Consider the following 19,210-nt stretch of genomic DNA (forward strand, 5'->3'; position numbering starts at 1 on the left):
CATTTGGGTACTGAAGTTTCGTTTTTATAAGGTTGCAGTTACTGGTCGAAACCAAAAAAGCAGAGTAAAAGACTTCTATGGCCTGGAAGATAACGCTGGTACACTTAGCTGACGTTAAAATCACGAACCAAAATGTCTTCCGCATCTCCAAGTACACATCTTCTGATTGGTTTTTTTCTAAGTTTGGACCACGCTCATTGGTTTCGTTCAACGGTCTTTCCAGATTGCACTTCCGGAAAGTGCACACGCGTTGTAGCGCTTGAGAGGCCTGTCAACAAAGTAAGTTACGTATTTTATTTGTTTATTTGGAAACCTGTAGATGTGAAATCATTTGACAGTTGTAACGTAGAATTATTTATAAATTAGACTACGCTGTGACAATTTCCAGTGTGTTGCACCAATCACTTAATGCTAATTTGACATTCAATTCGTTTTTACCATGTGCCTACTTTTTATTCCCCTCCAGGTTTAAACCAGTATTGACTAAGGAACACAATGTCTGACAGTAGCAGCGTTACAGCAGCGGTGAGCAGCCTGCCCCATGGCACAGAGGAGCAGGGAGCAGAAGAAGGTGGAGGAGGTTCAGAGAATGATGCAGGAGGTGGTTTGAGTGATGCTCAAATGGAGCTGTTGGAGAGATGTCTTCATGCGCTCAAACATGCTAAAAGTGACAGTCACACAATGGCTGCTCTGCTGCTGGTCAGTGTCTCTTATCAGGATTACAAACAATTTGGCAATAATATGGAAGTCATTTGTAGGTTACAGTTACTGGTATGACCGCACAAAAACTAATATTCCAGATTATCCTTATAATAAGATAGTATTATAATCTGTCTTTATATAAAGGACTGAAATATAAGAAATACTTGTACTTGCATGGTAAATACAGTGCATTGAAGGGTTGTTGGTTCAGATCCTGTTATTAACAAGTGGCTGTCCTTTTTTTTTTTTCTCAGATAACGCGTTTGTGTCCAGCAAGCCAGCTAGACAAACCCATCTTGAGACGCATCTTTGAGGCCGTGGGTCTGAACCTTCCTGCTCGACTTCTGATCACAGCGATCCAGGCACAGGACAACTCCAGCTTTCCCCCACATGAACTTCTTTCACTTGGCACAGCTCTGTTGGCTGCCTTGAGCACAGATCCAGAGATGGCCTCCCATCCCCAGCTCCTCACTACCATCCCGCTTCTACTGGGCATTTTAACAAATGGTCCTGTGAGCCGCAAGGAGGTGGCAGCCCAGCAAAAGAATTTGAATCAAAATCCAGATTGTAAAGTCCAATCAGTACCCAGTCTAAACAGAGAAGATAATCGTGCCAATGTGACAACATCAACAGAAGAAGGGAAAACCAGTAAGAAAAAGCTTGATGAGGGCTGTGAAGCTAACAAAGAATCAACATCTCCAGAGAGCTTTCTCCCCCCCAAGCTTGATGAGGCGTTGGCTGCTGACTGCTACCAGGTTCTAACAGCTGTATGTGCCTTACCCAAAGGTCCGGAGCAGCTGCTGAGCAGGGGGGTTGTACTGGCTCTGTGCCATGCAGTGGAACAAAACCAGACACTCAGCCAGGAGAAGGGGCTTGTCTTGCTTGGTTGCCTCCTCTCAGGTAAAAATAAGGACAAAGTGTGGCGTAAACACCCCAAAGAACTCACCGCTCTGCTGGTCAGGCTCCTTAAAGACTTCTGCCAAGCCGGAGACCAAACCAGGCTGGACATGTGTGCCCAGTTGGTGCAGTTTCTTCCCCCGGCGGGAGTCCCAGTAGTGACTGAGGAGCTAAAGGGAGTCAATGCGCGTGTATGGGGGGTGCTGAGACCCATGTTGCAGTCTAAAATGACACCAAGACGGATTGGAAGAATCCTAGTACTAAGTGCATGTCTGCTGGATTTGTTTGGATGGGAATCTGTGGGATCCCCCAAGTTTTGCTGCTTACTGGTGAACCGGGCGTGTGTGGAGGTCAGAATGGGTTTGGAGGAGCCGCCTGGTACGGATCTGAGCCCAGAGCTGCAGCACACACTCACAGGTAGCGCGTCTACTCATTAAAGTGTTTGTTCTCGCCGAATCTGCATGTTCATTCAATTCTAACCAGCACTAATATTTTTTACCAGAAGCAAAAAAAATCCTTTCAGAAATGCTAACTGTATACCACTGCAAAATACCACTTGGCTTGAAAAAGCCAAAAAACAATTTGGATGACAATGTTAGAAATTATTTTATTTCAGTTTGCAAGCAAAATTGTCAGATTGAAGAATTTTATAAACCAGGTTTGCCTCTGGATTTCACACCAGAGCAGACGCGTGTCAGACTACATGAATTGTACACGTCACACACTGAATTAGGGCAGAGAAAACAACATCTGAACAAACACCGGTCATGAAACTAGGATGTAAAAGTAGGTGGTGATATTTTTTTTCTCACCTAACGACAGGTCTGATAAGGAATCACATGCTTCTACAGGGAGACTCAGATGACAACAGACAGAGGCTGAGTGTCACTCTAGGATGTTATTACACCACTGTGTATTTACAGAGCAAATAGTTCTGTGCTGCTCAATTTATTTATATTCAAAATATATATTTAACCATTAAAAATCATGAATAATTTATGTTCAAGTGTAGAATGTTAACTCCTCTGGTGAAATAGTATCTCCAAATTCCCTGAAACAATCCCGAGGCTCTGACCTTGTCGGTCACGTTCGTTTTTGCGAATCAGTCAAAAACAAACTTTGACCTGCATAATTCTCCTTTAGTTTGAGAATTATTTTTTTGCTGTGACTCCTTTATGTTTCTTATCAACCAGTTCTGTGTCATAAACCTGGTGGCATGCCAGTGTTGTGAGATGGTGTACAGCTCTGACTTCAGGTGAATACTTCTCCTCCCCAGGCTGCTACCGTATCATGGAGGCTGCCATCGAGCAGGCCTGCTGCCAGGGAGCGTCTCCTCCTCAGAGCGCCGTCTCCTCTCTCAGTCTGCAGCAGAGCCGGCAGGTGCTCGGGGTGCTGGAGGAGGCCTTCTCCGCTTTAATGTACCACCTGAAGCAGGTGAGAGGATGTGCTTAAGCTTGTTAATACCCAGCATGCTACCTGTTGCTGCTTCTAGACTTTTTATCATTGGCTGTGCATCAAAGGATTCTTCCCAAAGCTGTGCCAAAAAAAACACCCATCCATCCATTTTCTAGAAGAAGAGACGACCGTAATCGTTTCGTCTTCAGCGACTTTTCCGCCTTCCGGATCACTTGGTCTGCTGGAGCCAATCCCAGCCGGCCACAGGCGAGAGGCGGGGCACAACCCGGACACGTCGCCAGCACAGTGCGGCGTGCCAAAAAAACTTCCTCATTTTTCAATGTAATAATTTTTGGCTCAAACAAATATAACTTGTTAACCAACAAAACAGGTTTGATTTGATTAACAAGAAAATGGAGCCAAAATCAGTAACTAATAAAGAATTGGGGGGGGGGGGGCGTGGTTGTTCCGCATCTGAAAAACAATGAGAATTCAGTCACATGTGTTTGTAAAATCCTCGGCCGTGTGTACATCAGCTTATTGAGTTTATTCAGGTTTACATGTTTGTTTATGCATCAAATTTTTCTGATTTGATACAATGTTTAAGTTAAACACAAGACGCAGCAGCAATTGAAGTTTTCCTGCAGCCAGTGTATCTGGACTGTCTGAGCAGTTGAAAAACTAGATTCAAATTTTTATTTGTAAATCATTAACTTTTCCATTAGTATATAACCTTGGATGAGAGGATTTACTGTTTTTGTCTTTCTCTTTTTGCAGAGTGAATATTTCTGTGTTTATGATTGAGCTTGAAGCTGCAATAGACCTTCAATCCTGTAATGCAAATGATGAATTAATTAACAGACTAAGTTAGATTACATTCTTGGTTGATTGCATTAATTTATTCACTCATTCATTTATAGACCGAAAGCACTTCAACATTAAACACAGTAGATAAAAATTTTGTAAAGTATTTCATTTGTTGTTCTGAGGTTCTGTGAATGTTCACCGTAAACATTCTCAGAACTCAGTTCCTACACTTTCCTGCCTCACACTTACGCACCCCTACCTGGTCTCACAGGTAGATCCAAGTCGATATGGTGACCCGTTTATCTTCGCTACATTCCGCTCCCTCTGCTCATGGCTGGCCGAAGAGACTTCCTGTTTGAAGGAAGAAGTGACAGAGCTGTTGCCATTCCTGATAGGATACTCCAGCAGTCACTTGGAGGGTGAGGGCTCAGAACAAGGCCTCTCGGATTGGATGACTGACATGTCCGTCACAGAGGAAAGAAGGGCGTGGACGGGCACAGAAGCTCTCAGGTGAATATGCATCAGGAGAAATCAGTCGCAGCAATTTACGTAGAATTATAGATCCTTAATTCTACAACAGACTGACTGTCCTTTCTGTTCTCTTCTTTTCTCAGGTACCTCCTTCCAGCTCTGTGCCATCTATCAGCAGAGGAACAACCCAGAAGGATGCTGCTCGCCCTCGACACCCCGGCCCTTCTGGTGGACTTCCTGTTTCGGTGCTGGACTTCCATTAAGGGCAAAAGTGGTGCGGTGGCAGCCAGGGATCCCAGCATGGAGACGGCCTGCTCAGCCCTCCTTAACTTCATCGTCACAGAGCCAGACAGTGTCAGGTAGCAGCTCAAAAGATTCCGATACGAGATCTCAGCATTCTCAGCTGATGATGATGATGATTTTTCATGTTTGTTGTGCAGGAAGGATTTGTGTTACAGAACCCTGGAGGGTCACCTGAGCGAAGCCCTACCCATTTTACTACATAAACCTCATCTTCTAGTCCTAGCAGCAAATTTCTCTACGCTGGGGCTGATGATTGGCAGGCTGTCGTCATCTTCAGGTGAAATTACCTTCGTAGTTGGTTACAACACAAAATTCTACAGCGTAATACAACAAATTTACCCTGATTTTATGCTTTCATGTGTATTTTTATGCAGTGTTGCCACAAGTCTCCCAGTTATTGAAAGCATGCCGTTTGTCAGAGCGCATGTTTTGAGATAAAAACCTGCTAATAGCATCAACAATAGTTTAGGAAGTTAGGAAGCCGTGTGCGCTAACAGTGCACTAACATTCACAATAGCTGGACCCTGAAACAGATCGGTCAAACTCAGCCATCATTAAATAGTGCCTAAATGTTTGCTGTAAAACATTTTGAAACCAACACTGTTGATTTGCATATCAGCAGCTGCAAGTTTCATGTTATACCGCTGTATAAAACTTGGTGATTATTATACTATGCCCATTTGCTTTGGTCTGTTTTTAAAGATTAAAGGGGGAATCTTACATGCACATCTCAATTACACCTCAATACTTGTCAGGCTTGGTACCACGCCTGATACACACATGCAGCTGAGGAATAAAAGGGAAACAAAATGACTGACTTCTGTAAAAGAACGTAATGTGAGACTATTTCAAATGATGACAGATACCCATTTTGTTAGAAATGTGCGTATAAACTTTCTGCCAAAGGAGAACACCGATCCAGACAGGTCACCCGTCATCATGGACATCCTCCACCATCAGATTGTGTGTCCATTTACACTTTAATCCATAATAAAGAACAGAGAATATCCATCAATTTGAATTGAAACTAGATAAACTGTCACAGAAATGTTTGAGTATTCAAGTAATGGAAACAAGTGGTTTACTTTCATGTGTATCTTTTAACCATAGAGTTTCATTGGCTGACTGTGTATTATTTTATTTTCTCAGGCTCCTCTGATGCTCGCCAGAGGCGGTTCTTCTCCTCAGCTCTCCGGTTCCTCCGCGGCGCCCTAACCGCTGGCTCCGACTCCGGTCCAGTTAAGGTGAGCCTCAGCTGGGAGGAGAGTTGGGACGATGCTGCGGAGCTCTGGAGGTTGAGTCTGCAGGCTCTGGGCGGCTGCGTCCGGACTCATTCCTGGATCACCAGCCTGATCCGAGAGGAAGGCTGGCTGGAACACATCATCACCCTGCTGGCCGATGCGAGCGAGCTACCTGACCGACACACACAGGCGGCACTAGAAGAAGCTCTGAGTGCACTGGCTGAGCAGTGCCCGGTCTGTAAACAGCAGATTGGAGACGCAATGAGAAACGATAAAGGAGCTTTGAGTCGTATGGTGAACCTGAAGAAGTTAACCAGAGCAAAGTGAACCCAAACTGGAGCTAATAGATGTTATTTGTTGTCATGGAATATTTTTAACTGGCAGAGCTAAAAATAAAGAAGTTTGACAGCATTTTCAGGAAAAGTTAAACGGACACAGTTACTCTCATTCTGCTGGTTGTTTGAAAAAAAACTGAAAATTATTCATTTTAAGTTTAACACAATGTAAATATTCAAACAGGTATGCAATGAAAACACATTTCTGTACTTGTCGAGTATGAACCTTTAATAAAGAATTATTTTGTCAGAAAACTAACCAGTCTCTTTCTTCAAAATGTTAATTTTCTTGTGATATTTCTTTCTCCACATTTCAAGATATTTTAGTTGAACCAAGTTACTTCAACCTAAAGCGGATTTTATTTTTAAGCTGAATTATATGAAGTTCGAGTAATCTTAACTTGTATGCTTTCATTTTTAATAATTACATCTTCAGCATGAGCCATGAGCAGGACAGGGAAGTGAGGTGTATTCAGAGAGTAAATGGTACAGATGTTGTTTCACTCCCAAGTCTTTATACACAAAGATGTGAGCCTTCAGGCTCTTAGCGCTGATTATTAAAATATTAACATTTATGCTAATATCTGAGCATAAGTTTCAATTTTATGAAACCTGACTAATATTTGTAACTAACTGTCTCAATGTAAAGTTAGAGTAAAGACCTTACTCTGGTCTGAGCCCTGCAGGCATTGATGAGAATCCGCTTTCCCCCCTTTTCACCACTAGGTGGCGCACCGAGACTCTTATGTTTTGATATGACGGCCTTGAGCTCTTAGAGACTGACGCGCACTCCTGTTTAGATGTGTGCTTTTACAGAGGAACATCTGAACGCAAACCTTCTGTAATTCTGCTCCCGACTCTACAGTGGAAACATCACCAAGATGGTTGTTTAAGCTGTACAGAGAAATGCAGAGGAAATAAGTTATACAGTATTAGCTTTATTTGAAGTCAGTACTTCTTGTACTGTTATTATTTTCATTTGTGTTTTTGAGTGTAGAATATTTGAAAAACACAAACATACATACATTTCTAAGAAAACGCTGTATTTTCTTCCAAGTGATTGTGTGTGACTCTTTGCTCTCTCCCTCTCTCTCTCTCTCTCTCCCCCTCCCTCTCTCTCTCTCTCTCTCTCTCTTTCTCTCCCCCTCCCTCTCTCTCTCTTTCTCTCTCTCTCTCTCTCTCTCTCTCTCTCTCTCTCTCTCTCTCTCTCTCTCTCTCTCTCTCCTCTCTCTCTTATTCACCAATTGATTCCTGATCCAAATTGATGCTCAAACCGTGAAAACTTTTTAGCCGCCCCATCCCCGACTCCTGTCACCTCCCACCCCTTCATCCCCTCCCTGACAACCATCCGTACAAACTCTTGCAGCGTCTCCCGAACTATCTCACTTCTCTCCGCAGCTTCTGCGCGTCTCCTCTGCGTCCGCCGCGTCACTTTAACCCTTCAGCTGCAACTTGGCACTTCCATCACCGCCTCAATGCTCTGGAAATCACGAACTAAGACTGATGGTCTGCAGGTAAAAGAAACGCCCGAGTTGTTTGTTTTTCTCGGTGTGTGTTTCTTTCTTTAGGTCGAAGCTCATTTGTGTGTGTGCGCGCTTTTACGCACCATTCCATCCTCGTAAAATACTGCACGTAAGGGGGTCTCTTTTTTAGGAGAAGTTAAAACCAGAAAATTCACTTGTCGATTATTACGCAGTGAAGGTTACACGATTTGGGGAAATGATCTTCATTTTTCCAAAAGATAACACATTTATTGAAGAACTTGGAAATCCGTGCGTAAAAGCGATCGTTATGGAAACTCAGACGTTAAAAAAAATTAAAGAATATGTTTTTGTTCAACTGATTCGTGTTAAGATATTTCCCAAGTAGCTGAACGTACTGAAATTAACAACTCCGTCCCTAAAAAAGAAGAATATGATTCAGTGCATTTTTTAAACGGAGCAATAATAAAGATAAATGTACAGTGTGAGAGTAAATTATGGCCTGTAATTGAATGAAAATATCTCTTTAAGAGAAGTGGACCCTGTCGACCCCTCCCCTCATTCTGCTGGGTGCGAGCAAAAACCTATAAGTAGTGCGCTCATGGACAGATTGGAGGACTGTGTTGTGAACGCGTGTGCGTATCTGGCAGCAGCGTTTCATCCGTGCGTAAAGAGCTCCACCAAAGAGAGAGATAAGGGAAAGTACACAACACCTTTGAATTTAATGGACCGTTAAAGAAAGGCCTGGATTACATCTCTGCGCAATTGGTGACATCTCGGTCATTGGAACCCGTTGAGTTTTAAATTTGGAGGTATTCAAAGTGGTCCAGATGTTGATCCACACCTATTCGGCTATGGTGAGTTCAATGGAGAGTCGGGGATTTACTTTTTTTTTCCTTTATTCTTTTTACTGGTGATGTTTGTTTTTTTTAATTACATTTGATACTAATAAAAAACAACAACAACTAAATAACAGAATAATCTACCGAGTTGCAGTGGAGTAAATGAAAGAAGGTACGAAATATCATCACTTAAAAAACATTAATTTTGAGTAAATCAAGCCACAAAGGAAAAAAAAAACTGATTTGATGATGTGAGCCAGGTGTTGCATTCTTTCTGATATCAGAATCTAATGATCCTCTGCGATTTTTTTTTCCCTCCCTCACTTTCAAAAACATTCATATTCTTGTTCTTTCTTTACTATTCCATATAGCTATGAGTTCCCACACTTCCCAATGAGCCTTCCTGACGCTGACTTTATTGTTGCAGCGCCGCGCATCTGTCCGCGGAGAACCTCTTTGTCTGTCCACTGTCACAGCAAGTGAAACCGACTGACAGTGAAGTGTCCGCTCACTGTAAAAACTGTGACACGTCGAGGCAGAAGGTGGTTCGGCCTTTTTGGATGAGACTTGTCGCGTTTTTATTGCTAATATATAAATAAGTTTTTTTAAAACTGAAATGAGAAATATTGCGCAGATGTGCGGCAGATATTTGTGTTATTAACCTGGCAGCGGGCCTCTCTGGCACATAATGGACGTTCCACCACAACAGAATTGATCTGTGTGACCCAGCAAAAAATTCAATTTCACCAGGATGTGGGTGAGCACAGATGTGGGCTAGTGGACTAGATGCTCCACACGGGAACCTGCAGTCTGCTGGATTTCTTCTATGCAAGAGTTTAAAGTTGTAAAGTTAAATTTTTATCACATTTTCTACGAATTCTTTAGTTTGTTTTTATACATGAAAACGTTCAGTTGTGGGGTAAATGTGTAGTTGCGTTGACACATGACAGGTTTTTCCAGATGTACCCGAGCGACGTGTTGTTGTGCATTACCTGTCCTTTGTGCAGCTTCTTGGTGACCTTTCTGACACTGTTCAGCAGCGACGCCGAGGGCGCATCTGCCAGTGCGCATCACTTCAACCGCTGTTGCTATTTTCAACCCACTAATACAAATAGAAGCGCATTTATTTGTGTCACATTTGTGGGTTTTTTTTTAATGTTTAAATATATTAAGTGTGTGAATTTATCTGACATTTTTCAGGCTTCGGTTATTAAAGTAAATAATTTCCGGTAGTTTAAAACTTTATGAACATTGACGACATTTTTTCATTTATTTTATTTAGTTACTTTTTTTTTTTCCCCCCATTTTTTAGGGGGGGAAGGGGAGAACAGTTCGATGAATCAAACTTTTGCTTTTCCTGCAGGACCGCGCAGACGGACTAAGCGGCTCTTCGCCGAGTGGGCGCCTCTCCCAGCTGTCCTCCCTCAACCAGGCCGCCTACTCCTCGGCTCCCCCGCTCTGCCACACTCCAGCCTCTGACTTCCAGCCGCCGTACTTTCCTCCCCCTTACCCCCAGTCCTCCCTGCCATACTCCCAGAGTCAGGATTCAGCATATTCCCACCTGTCAGACCCTTACCCCTCCATCAACTCCATCCATCAACACCAGCAAGCGGCATGGCACTCGCAGAGGTCGCGCACCGAGGAAGGGGGTCTCCTGTCACAATCGCACCGGGCTCTGAGCCTCGACCCCCGACGGGAATATCCAGCTGTTCCTCGGCTGCTGCACGGTCTCGGAGAAGGTGCTGCCGCTCTCGGGGACGGTCCTCTTGGGATGCACCTGGGACATCATGGCCTGGAGGATCTGCAGGTGACTTCCTATATTTTGGATTTCGTTTGGTTACCCCCCGAGCAGATGGAAGACAGTGCGTAAAAGTCCCTCGGTGTTAGAACAATGTGGACAAATATGAACTCTTCCTTAGAAAATGTCTTCTTGACCTAACTGAATTTAACGTAAACATATATTTTAAAAATAAAATACTACGAAATATGTATTAGAATAAAAAAAATATGCGGACGGCCTTAAGATAATTTATCATTGCTTTTTCCAAGCGACACAATTAATGATGCAATTGTCCACGTTATAAATAATTAAAATAGATTTTCAAGTGATTTCTATTAATTAATAAAATTTATTTTTTTTCTTTATTTTGACATTTATTTTGTTAATTAGCAATTTTATAAAAGAAACTTTTTTGCTTATTTTTCTCAATTTACCTCAAAAAAATTTTCTTGGACTTTAAAAAAAAAAAAAAAAATCTTCTCCTCAACCCAGAGCGAGAGATGTGCGTCAATTAATCAAGAAGAAAATGAACTGGAAAATGACTTTCGTTCACAGATTGAAAAATAATAATAATTTGGCCATCCTCACTTTGTGTAAATAACAGGTAGCCTGTTGAATGAGTCCTAACATGATGTGTTTGTAAAAAAAAAAAAAATCTGTTTGCTTATTTAGTTTTTTGTTTTTGTTTTGTTTTTGTTAATTTATTTATTTTAAATAGATTTGCGGTTATACTTAATTCCCAACCCTGATGTTCATTGAACGTAATTCATGTTGAAGATAAAGAGAAACCTCATGGATCCAAAAATAATTTTTAAAAATAACGGTTTCAGGGTTGTATCTTTAAAATTGTGTCTTTGGTGACATTTTTTTTTTTTCCCCCGTCACGCCATTCACGCATTGTGTCACGCAGACACAAAGTGCATGTACCGCAGCATCTTTTTTTTTTTTTTTTTTTTTTGGAGGAGGGGGGGATAGTTTCTATGGTTTATTGAGCAGTCAGCTTCCCTGCAGCAGGTGCAGCTGCAGACGCTGTTTGTTGCCTCCTCGCAAAAAACACACCGAGACCAATTGATCTGCACGGACATTAATAGAAAAGAAACGTTTGAGAGGAGCGAGGAGTCAACCCGGGCGTGTTTCTGTTAAACGCTCCCACTTGACAAGGAGCTTTATTTGATTAATAGATTATATCCTTCACGTTTGAATCCTCTTAATAATTCACCACAAAAGAGAAGCAAGTTCATTCTGGCCCCCAGTGATCAAATAAATTGTATCAATGGGGGTCTTGATGGGTGTTTTTCATTGTCTTTTTTTTTTTCTTATTCAATTTTGAAAACTTCCCTTCTTCAAAAGTATTAAGTCTTTATGTAATATACAAAATATTAGTAAGCTGCTCTTTGATTATTTAAAATGGTCTCAAATATTGTTGTGTTGAAAGTGAACAATTAATTTTCAGCTGGACTTTTCTTGTGTGAACCCCCCCCCCCCAGCTCATTCTCCACATACTTTTAATAATCTACACATAATTCTAAAAATATCAAATATTAAATGTTAAAAAATTGTTCTTATCAAAGCTGTGAAAGACGTCTGTCACATCCTCTCCTTCGTGGTTACGCGTCTGCTCACAATGTAAAGACAAAGAAACTCTGAATCAAATAAGACAATCAGATTGTGTTCTTTACTTGTGCTGTAAGGGGAAAAACGTTGGACCTTCCATATTTATTTGGCCAGAGAGTGTGTGTGTGTGTGTTTGTGTGTAAAGGTGTGTGTTGGATTGTGCGGCCGCTGGATAAATGATAGTGACTGTCTGTCTGTCTGACACAGGGAATGGAGGAAGGATCAGCCTTGGGCATCCTCGACCACTCTGTCATTAAAAAAGGTAAGAGGTCGGAGGGCTGTGTGTGTGTGTGTGTGTGTGTGTGTGTGTGTGTGTGTGTGTGTGTGTGTGTGTGTGTGTGTGTGTGTGTGTGTGTGTGTGTGTGTGTGTGTGTGTGTGTGTGTGTGAGTGTGTGTGTGTGTGTGTGTGTGTGTGCTCCTATATAAGTGTGTGCTATACATGCTGAAGGGGGTTTTGTGTTTAGGGGGTCTCCAACACTCACTCTCTCTCTCTCTCTCTCTCTCTCTCTCTCTCTCTCTCTCTCTCTCACACACACACACACACACACACACACACACACACACACACACACACACACACTATAAATAATTCTGTTTTGGTATTTCATTTGAAGTCAAGAAGTCCTCTAATACTCAGCTGCAGACTTCACCCCAAAGGCACATATTCTTAATGAACTGTTCATGGTCATATGAGAGAGAGATAGAGAGAAGGGGGGGGGGGGGGATTAAAAGGAAGAGGAGAGAAGTGGGGCGATGAAGAAATTGGAGGAGAGTATGATAAAAGAGGAGTTGTGGGGAAATTTGCTGTCTGATGGCTCTAATGCTACAGACTGAGGTGTGGGAGACACTGGGGCACAATTAGAAAATTCAAGTCAGATTAGTTACTGGCAGAGTTTTTGAAATCCAGGCAACCTGGTGGAACTGTTCTGGCATGGTTGGGTGTGTGAGCCGCAAAAGAAGATGAAGCCTGGCTCTGAAAATGAGTTTAAAAAAAAAAAAAGACACCGTCTGTGTTTTAAAACCATTAGAAATCAAATGTGTTCCTGTGGAAAGAAATTGTTTCCTTTTAACTCTTCATAGAAATAATAAACTCCTGAGCTCAACACTCCACCACACATGACCACACACACTAAAATGTCCCGTCATTCACACATCATTCTGATTGTGTGAAGAAAAATTGGTTTTTCTTATGTAAAATTTGTTGTTTGATTTCCTTTCCATACCGACTGAATAAATATTCCCTCAATCTAAATCTGAAGTTGCAACAAAATTCTTATGCTGAGCCCTGTGAGGTCCGGTATCGTCAACTCCTGCATGGTGTAATCCAGCTATGAGGTGGCAGTGATTCCATTTGTTTGCCAAAAGCCAAGAACTGATTTGTTTCCGTGGTGAGGGAGGCTTTCAGCAGGTAGCAGCGTGAACTGAATATGAAAATCCAAAAGGGAGAGTAGACAGAGGCAGATTGTGGAAAAATGGCATGATAGGGGGTAAGATAAAGAGTGGGAGTCATGAGAAAGAGACGAGCGAGAGAGTGAAAGATGAGAAGATGATGGTGGGGTGGTGGGGTGGTGGTGGGGGGCAACAAAGGAGACAGCTTTAGAGGCGTCTCCACCGCGCTGCGGCCTCGCCGTCTGGTTCATCAGACCGGTGGCGAATCAGGGGATTTTAAGAGATTTTTTTTCAATGTAGGGAATCTGTGGTAACAGCAGGGCGTTGTTGGGAGGTGCCCCCACCACCGACAGAGTGTGAGCCCTGCGTCTCCTCGCTGTATATACACACTGTATTCTTTTCATTGACAGAAAGGAAAAGCTCCTTTAGAGGCACATGTTGAATATTCTTCCAAATGTAATGCTTCAGTTTGTTTTTTACTGAGAGACCCTCGAACCACTCCTCTACAGTTGTTAGTAAAGGCACTGAAACACTCAAAACACAAAGTTTCTTCTCCATGAGGTCTGTAACCTTTATGGACGATAGAGATGATGTCATTCATTCTTTGCCTCCACTCCAAAGCTCTGAATGGAATTTTGTATAGGGCGCAAATGATTTCAGAAAAATCAAGGTCAAATCCTTCTTCAGCTTTATCTTCTTCTTTTTTTTATCTTCTTTAGACAGCAAACAGTGGAAACTGTTCACAGACGTTTGTGGACGGTTTGAATGAGAGTCATCAATGAGCTCCACTACAAAACCCGCTCACTTAAAACCAGATGCGTTTCTGTATCATGGCAGATGAATTACTTGGGAGACTAAGGGTTAAAAATTAAGTTTAAAACCACTGAGATGCATGTTTAAGGCATCTTTGTATCCGTGAGAGAAAATGTGCTCCGTGAAAACGTCACAGTAGAATAATAGATTCTTTGAAATCCTCTCAATTCAGAGGATTTCTGCCCACACACACAATTATAGATTTACTGGCTTTAGGATTTAACATTAAGCCTCCAGAGCTAATTTTTAAATACTGATTACACCTAAAAAAAAATTACATAAACATAACAAAACCATAGTTAGTTGGATCATTGGTAGTTTTTATTACAAGAGAAGACTGAGCTGTAAGAAGTGCAACAGGTACTGGAGACGCTAACGGAGATGTCGCTTAACCAGAATCAGACAAACCAGAAATTTTTTCCTGAGAGTCTTAAAAGTTTACTGTAGTGCAGAGAAGTGAGTGTGAATTGAATCTTCATGGTGTGACATAAAGAGGTGATATGTGAATGCATGTTCAAATGGAACCACCTGCAGTTTAAAAAAACAGCATCAACAAGCAGCACTCCTGAAATAGAGCCGTCGACTCACAGAGGCAAATTTACACTGAATAGATTAATCAAGGGAAGAGGATCACACAGCATCACTGTCACCACACAAAACATATGTTGATCTTTATTCATTCGTGGTTTCTTTTGATCCCTTCACATCCAGTTTTTGTTGTTGATTAAATTTCAATTCTACAATTCCGTCTGAAACAGCTTAAAAATGTGTGTCAAGGTGTGACCTTCCATCCTTTCTCCCCAGTTCCAATCCCATCCAAGCTGAATGGGTCATCCCTCTCAGCCTTGTCCCTGGGTAAGGAGGGTATCGGGGTGGGAGCCGTGTCCAACCCGGCTGAGGTTTTCTGTTCAGTCCCCGGCCGCCTCTCCTTGCTCAGCTCCACCTCCAAATACAAGGTGACGGTTGGGGAGGTGCAGCGACGCCTGTCCCCCCCTGAGTGCCTCAACGCCTCCCTGCTGGGTGGAGTCCTCCGCAGGTGAGGGGAACAATTTCTAGAGTTGATTTTTTTTTTTTTCTCCAAAAATCGTTCTTGTCAGCCTTTGTACTGGAGTAAGCTGTACCTCATCAGGCCTGGAAGATGACAGAATTGAGAAGGTAAAGAGGGTAAAAGAAAAAGGCTTTGTTGAGCTAACGTAAAGGAATTCATTTGCAGTGTGTACAACAGATTTAGGAGGCCTTAAATTAACATTAAAACAGTTTCCCCATCACAAAATTAAAATGAAGAAATATACAAAGATGCAGAAAAGAAAAAGATGTCCACAAGCAGATTCCTAAAATAATGAATAAAGATGAGGAATAAAAACAGGATGTACTGCAGGGTTTCTATTTGGTATAAATATGTTACAAAGTTTTGGTGAAATAACAAGAATTGGGTTTTATTCAAATGTTGAATGAGTGTCGGTCACATGAAAGACACTGTAGGGGAATGGTTTATTTTTACAGAGGTTACTTTGTAGTCTGTTTGTCAGTAGTTCATACTGAAGGCTATGAACCACATGACAGGAGCTATTGGTGGAAACAACCTCTGCTATCACATCAGTACCTTCTTCCTGAAGCCTTCCTTTCAAATCTGTTGGAATTTTTACTATGTGGCTGTGGCTGAGGAGCCACAATGGGTCATGGGACTAAATCACAAGAGAAGTGATGTGGTTTTGAGAAGCACAGCCCTGGGGCGCAAGAACGATTTCATGATTTGGTTGCAGGCTGACCTTAAGAAGACATCATTAGAAGATCTGAAGGGTAAATACTGAGTCCCTCCTTAGCAGAGAGACACTGACTGACTGAAATTTGATGTCATTACTTTATTACTTTAGCACTCTTTATTTGATGCAACTTTGAGTGTTTGGGATGTGACAGGAATGGAACCAGTTGATGTCTGACAAAAGGATCAAATCTTTCTTTCACATGAAGTGGATCTGGATACAAAATCACAATCTGGAATTTTTTTCTACTTCAGTTGAACATTGCAACACAGCTGCGTCTTTTTTTTTCTTTTTTTTTAAAGTATATTTATCAATTGCACATAAAAATACTTGATGGATTACCATGAAACTGGTCATAAGGGTGGAACATGTGACCAGATCATGTTCTTAAATGAGATCTGATTCTCAAACATTGTTACCTGTTAAAATAAAGGTGAAAATGAGGAAATTGTTACCGTCTGGAGTGGATCTGGACAAACGTGCGTTATACTGATACAAATGTGATTCCACATTTTCAGTCATGTTTCGACTGTTGACTTTAGGAGCAGTAATGTAATGCTGAAACTGAGCTGCCTTGTTGGATGTTTGCACTCTGTTATTTAATTGGTTCCTAATTTTGTGGATGTATTTCTGTGAGATTTTGAAGTAATAATTTTCAAGGAGACCTTGAGATGACAGGAATTAAAATAAAGCTAAAGGTTGGGGGGCAGAAAACACTACAGGAGACACTAGCAGTGCTGACGGGGAACATACTGTTGGGAGATTTCAGCTGCGCATTCAAAACGCACACACCCACACCCACACCCACACACACACACAAACACACACACACACACACACGAGAACCAGCTCTAAAAACTGTCTCTTTATCCCCCTCAGGGCAAAGTCAAAGAATGGTGGCCGCTGTCTGAGAGAGCGTCTGGAGAAGATTGGCCTCAACCTGCCCGCAGGGCGACGCAAGGCAGCCAACGTCACTCTCCTAACATCTCTGGTGGAGGGTAGGGAGGACACACATGCACACTCGCAGTGACCTGCATGCATAGTGACAGATAGAGACACATTCATGTAGAAATACCCTTGCAGACGTGAACAAACAGCTTTGGCATGGGTGACAACATGCATGCACCCCTCCTCCCCCCACAGATCAAGCCTCAAAAGAGCAGTGACCTGTTTGAGTAGAGAAAAGTGAGGAAAAACAGCTGCAGAGGTCATCTTCATCTTCTGACCCGATCTGACCCGAGCAGTTGATAGTTAAAACCATTAAAAACTGCTTTGACTTGTTCTCCTTGTTTTAACAGACACACTGTCTCTCCTCCTCCTCCACCCCCCCCCCCCATCCCACCCCCAGGTGAGGCCGTCCATCTGGCGCGGGACTTTGGATATGTGTGTGAAACAGAGTTTCCAGCCAGAGCTACAGCTGAATATCTGTGCAGGCAGAGCGAGCCGGACCAGCTCCCCACGCGACGCAGCATGCTGCTGGCCACAAAGTGAGTGTCCGTCGCCCTTTAGAGGAGATTTCCACTCATTTTACACCTGAGTCTATTCAGTGGTCATTCAGACTGAAAATGTCTTCTAATGTGCCTCCAAGGAGTTTTGACAATCCTGAGATTCATTATGGGAAGTGTAGGATAACAAAGCAACGTCTCTTTTCCTCTCAGGGAGATCTGTAAAGAGTTTGTGGACCTGATGTCTCAGGACCGCTCCCCGTTGGGTGGCAGTCGGCCCACCCCCTGCCTGGAACCCGGAGTACAGGGGAGCCTAACCCACTTCAGCCTCCTCACCCACGGCTTCGGTACCCCGGCAATCTGCGCCGCTCTGTCAGCATTCCAGAGCTACCTGATGGAGGCCATCAAAATGCTGGACAAAGGAGAGGGAGGAGGGAAGAGTCACCACGACAAGGAGATGAAGCACCGCAAATAGAGGCAGGACAGACGGTTGTATGCTGGATGGACGATGGTTGGATGAGAGGAAGGAAGGAAAAGAGGGGAAAAGGACCGACCGCGCCCTTCTGCAGCTTCACCTTTCGCCCTCAGGACAAAAAAAACTGAGCTTTTACCTCCCAGAAAGCCCCGTGGTCCCACCGTACGTCCAGGAGGAAGGGTTCATGGTGATATCTGTACTGTAATGTGTGTCTACAACCACCTCACTCACAGCGACGCATGGACCTCTCTTCTCAGTAGCTGGTTTGTGTCATAATGGCATCAGGATGAGTTCCTACACATGTGCTTTTATTTCCCACCCCTCTTTCTTTATTTAAATTCTGGTAAACATCTCACCTTTATCTGTGCATCTCTCTGTCTCACTCACTCACACACACACACACACACACACACACACACACACACACACACACACACACACACACACACACACACACACACACACACACACACACACACCTGTACACATTTTTCGACTGAACTCATCTGGGAAGTGTTGTAAGCCATGTTTGACACACTCTTTATTTGATTGGACCTTTTGGAGACTTTTATCTCCACCCTGATTGGACAAGAACAACTCACATAAGTACTTCTTCTTAAATGGCGGTCATGGGAAATTGAGTTCCCCCTGTTCTCTAGCAGTGGGGTAAGGAAACATCAGAAGCAGCTAAAGCTATGTGTTGTTAACTTAAAAAAAAACACAAATCATTTTGTACTTTCGGTGTATGTTTATTATTAATGTTATTACTGTTGTTATTATTATTGTATTACTGCTTAAATGTAATATATTGTTAAACAATTAAGAACCATTAAGAAAGGGGTATGTTTTTATGTTTTGATCTGGGGTATCAGAACAATAAAAAATAAAGGCACCTTCAGGTACCTTTAAAGGCAACTGTCCAGACAATTTACTTTTAAAGTCAAAGGTGGCAGGGGCTTTTATTGTGCTTTTATTGTGAAATTTTCCTTCTTTATTGATCCCTGTGGGCAAAGTATTGTGTGACTTTAACAGGAAAGTCACAGCTAGAGCTACAACATACTCCTAATATCACCACTGACTGATCTGCTGATTTATGTACTTTTGTGGAGGGATTATTTATTTAAAGGTTTAGCCTATTAAATATCAGAAAAGAATTTTTATCAAAATTCCCAAGTGATCCAGTGGATGTCGGACTTTTATTTTCATTAAAATCTCACACTCAGAAACAAAATACATTAAATTTACAATGATTTTAAACAGAACACACCAAACCTGCTTGGTGTGGCTTCAGGGATGGTGATGTGGACTGAAATACCTCAGGAGCCAAACAACATATCAGAAAAAAACTGAACTGATTTATTTTGGAGGGACTGCTGTTATATAGTAGACAGTTCTGATTTGTGAACTGTCAATATAAACTAATCAGAGGGGAGCAAAACTATCGGAGGCTAATAATT

The 19,210-nt window shown here is 42.3% G+C and overlaps 2 protein-coding genes across 3 annotated transcripts; both read left to right on the plus strand.

The window, feature by feature from the left end:
- The first annotated feature begins 227 nt into the window (after positions 1-227).
- On the plus strand, positions 228-6,410 carry ncdn (neurochondrin). Its single transcript, XM_068333050.1, has 8 exons — positions 228-279; positions 467-699; positions 957-2,016; positions 2,876-3,033; positions 4,073-4,311; positions 4,416-4,631; positions 4,713-4,852; positions 5,725-6,410. The coding sequence occupies exons 2-8, from the start codon at positions 496-498 to the stop codon at positions 6,141-6,143; spliced, it is 2,436 nt and encodes an 811-aa protein (XP_068189151.1). The 5' UTR covers positions 228-279; positions 467-495; the 3' UTR covers positions 6,144-6,410.
- A 1,127-nt stretch (positions 6,411-7,537) lies between these two features.
- On the plus strand, positions 7,538-18,857 carry tfap2e (transcription factor AP-2 epsilon). 2 transcript variants are annotated; one of them, XM_068333134.1, is made up of 7 exons: positions 7,538-7,665; positions 9,838-10,281; positions 12,076-12,130; positions 14,875-15,106; positions 16,713-16,831; positions 17,182-17,320; positions 17,492-18,857. In XM_068333134.1, the coding sequence occupies exons 1-7, from the start codon at positions 7,627-7,629 to the stop codon at positions 17,751-17,753; spliced, it is 1,290 nt and encodes a 429-aa protein (XP_068189235.1). In that variant the 5' UTR covers positions 7,538-7,626; the 3' UTR covers positions 17,754-18,857. The 2 variants fall into 2 exon arrangements, with proteins under 2 accessions (XP_068189235.1, XP_068189236.1); XM_068333135.1 differs by lacking the exon at positions 7,538-7,665 and adding an exon at positions 8,215-8,489.
- Positions 18,858-19,210: the final 353 nt, after the last annotated feature.

This window comes from Antennarius striatus, chromosome 14 (assembly GCF_040054535.1).
Source record: "Antennarius striatus isolate MH-2024 chromosome 14, ASM4005453v1, whole genome shotgun sequence".
NCBI lineage: Eukaryota > Metazoa > Chordata > Actinopteri > Lophiiformes > Antennariidae > Antennarius > Antennarius striatus.

Excerpts from the sequence above, each read along its gene's own strand:
- tfap2e (XM_068333134.1), top strand. The coding sequence starts at position 7,627 with ATGCTCTGGAAATCACGAACTAAGACTGATGGTCTGCAG. Across the intron at positions 7,666-9,837 it reads CTAAGACTGATGGTCTGCAG|GACCGCGCAGACGGACTAAG; the intron begins GTAAAAGAAACG and ends CTTTTCCTGCAG. Across the intron at positions 12,131-14,874 it reads CCACTCTGTCATTAAAAAAG|TTCCAATCCCATCCAAGCTG; the intron begins GTAAGAGGTCGG and ends CTTTCTCCCCAG.
- ncdn (XM_068333050.1), top strand. The coding sequence starts at position 496 with ATGTCTGACAGTAGCAGCGTTACAGCAGCGGTGAGCAGCCTGCCCCAT. Across the intron at positions 700-956 it reads CAATGGCTGCTCTGCTGCTG|ATAACGCGTTTGTGTCCAGC; the intron begins GTCAGTGTCTCT and ends TTTTTTTCTCAG. Across the intron at positions 3,034-4,072 it reads TAATGTACCACCTGAAGCAG|GTAGATCCAAGTCGATATGG; the intron begins GTGAGAGGATGT and ends CTGGTCTCACAG.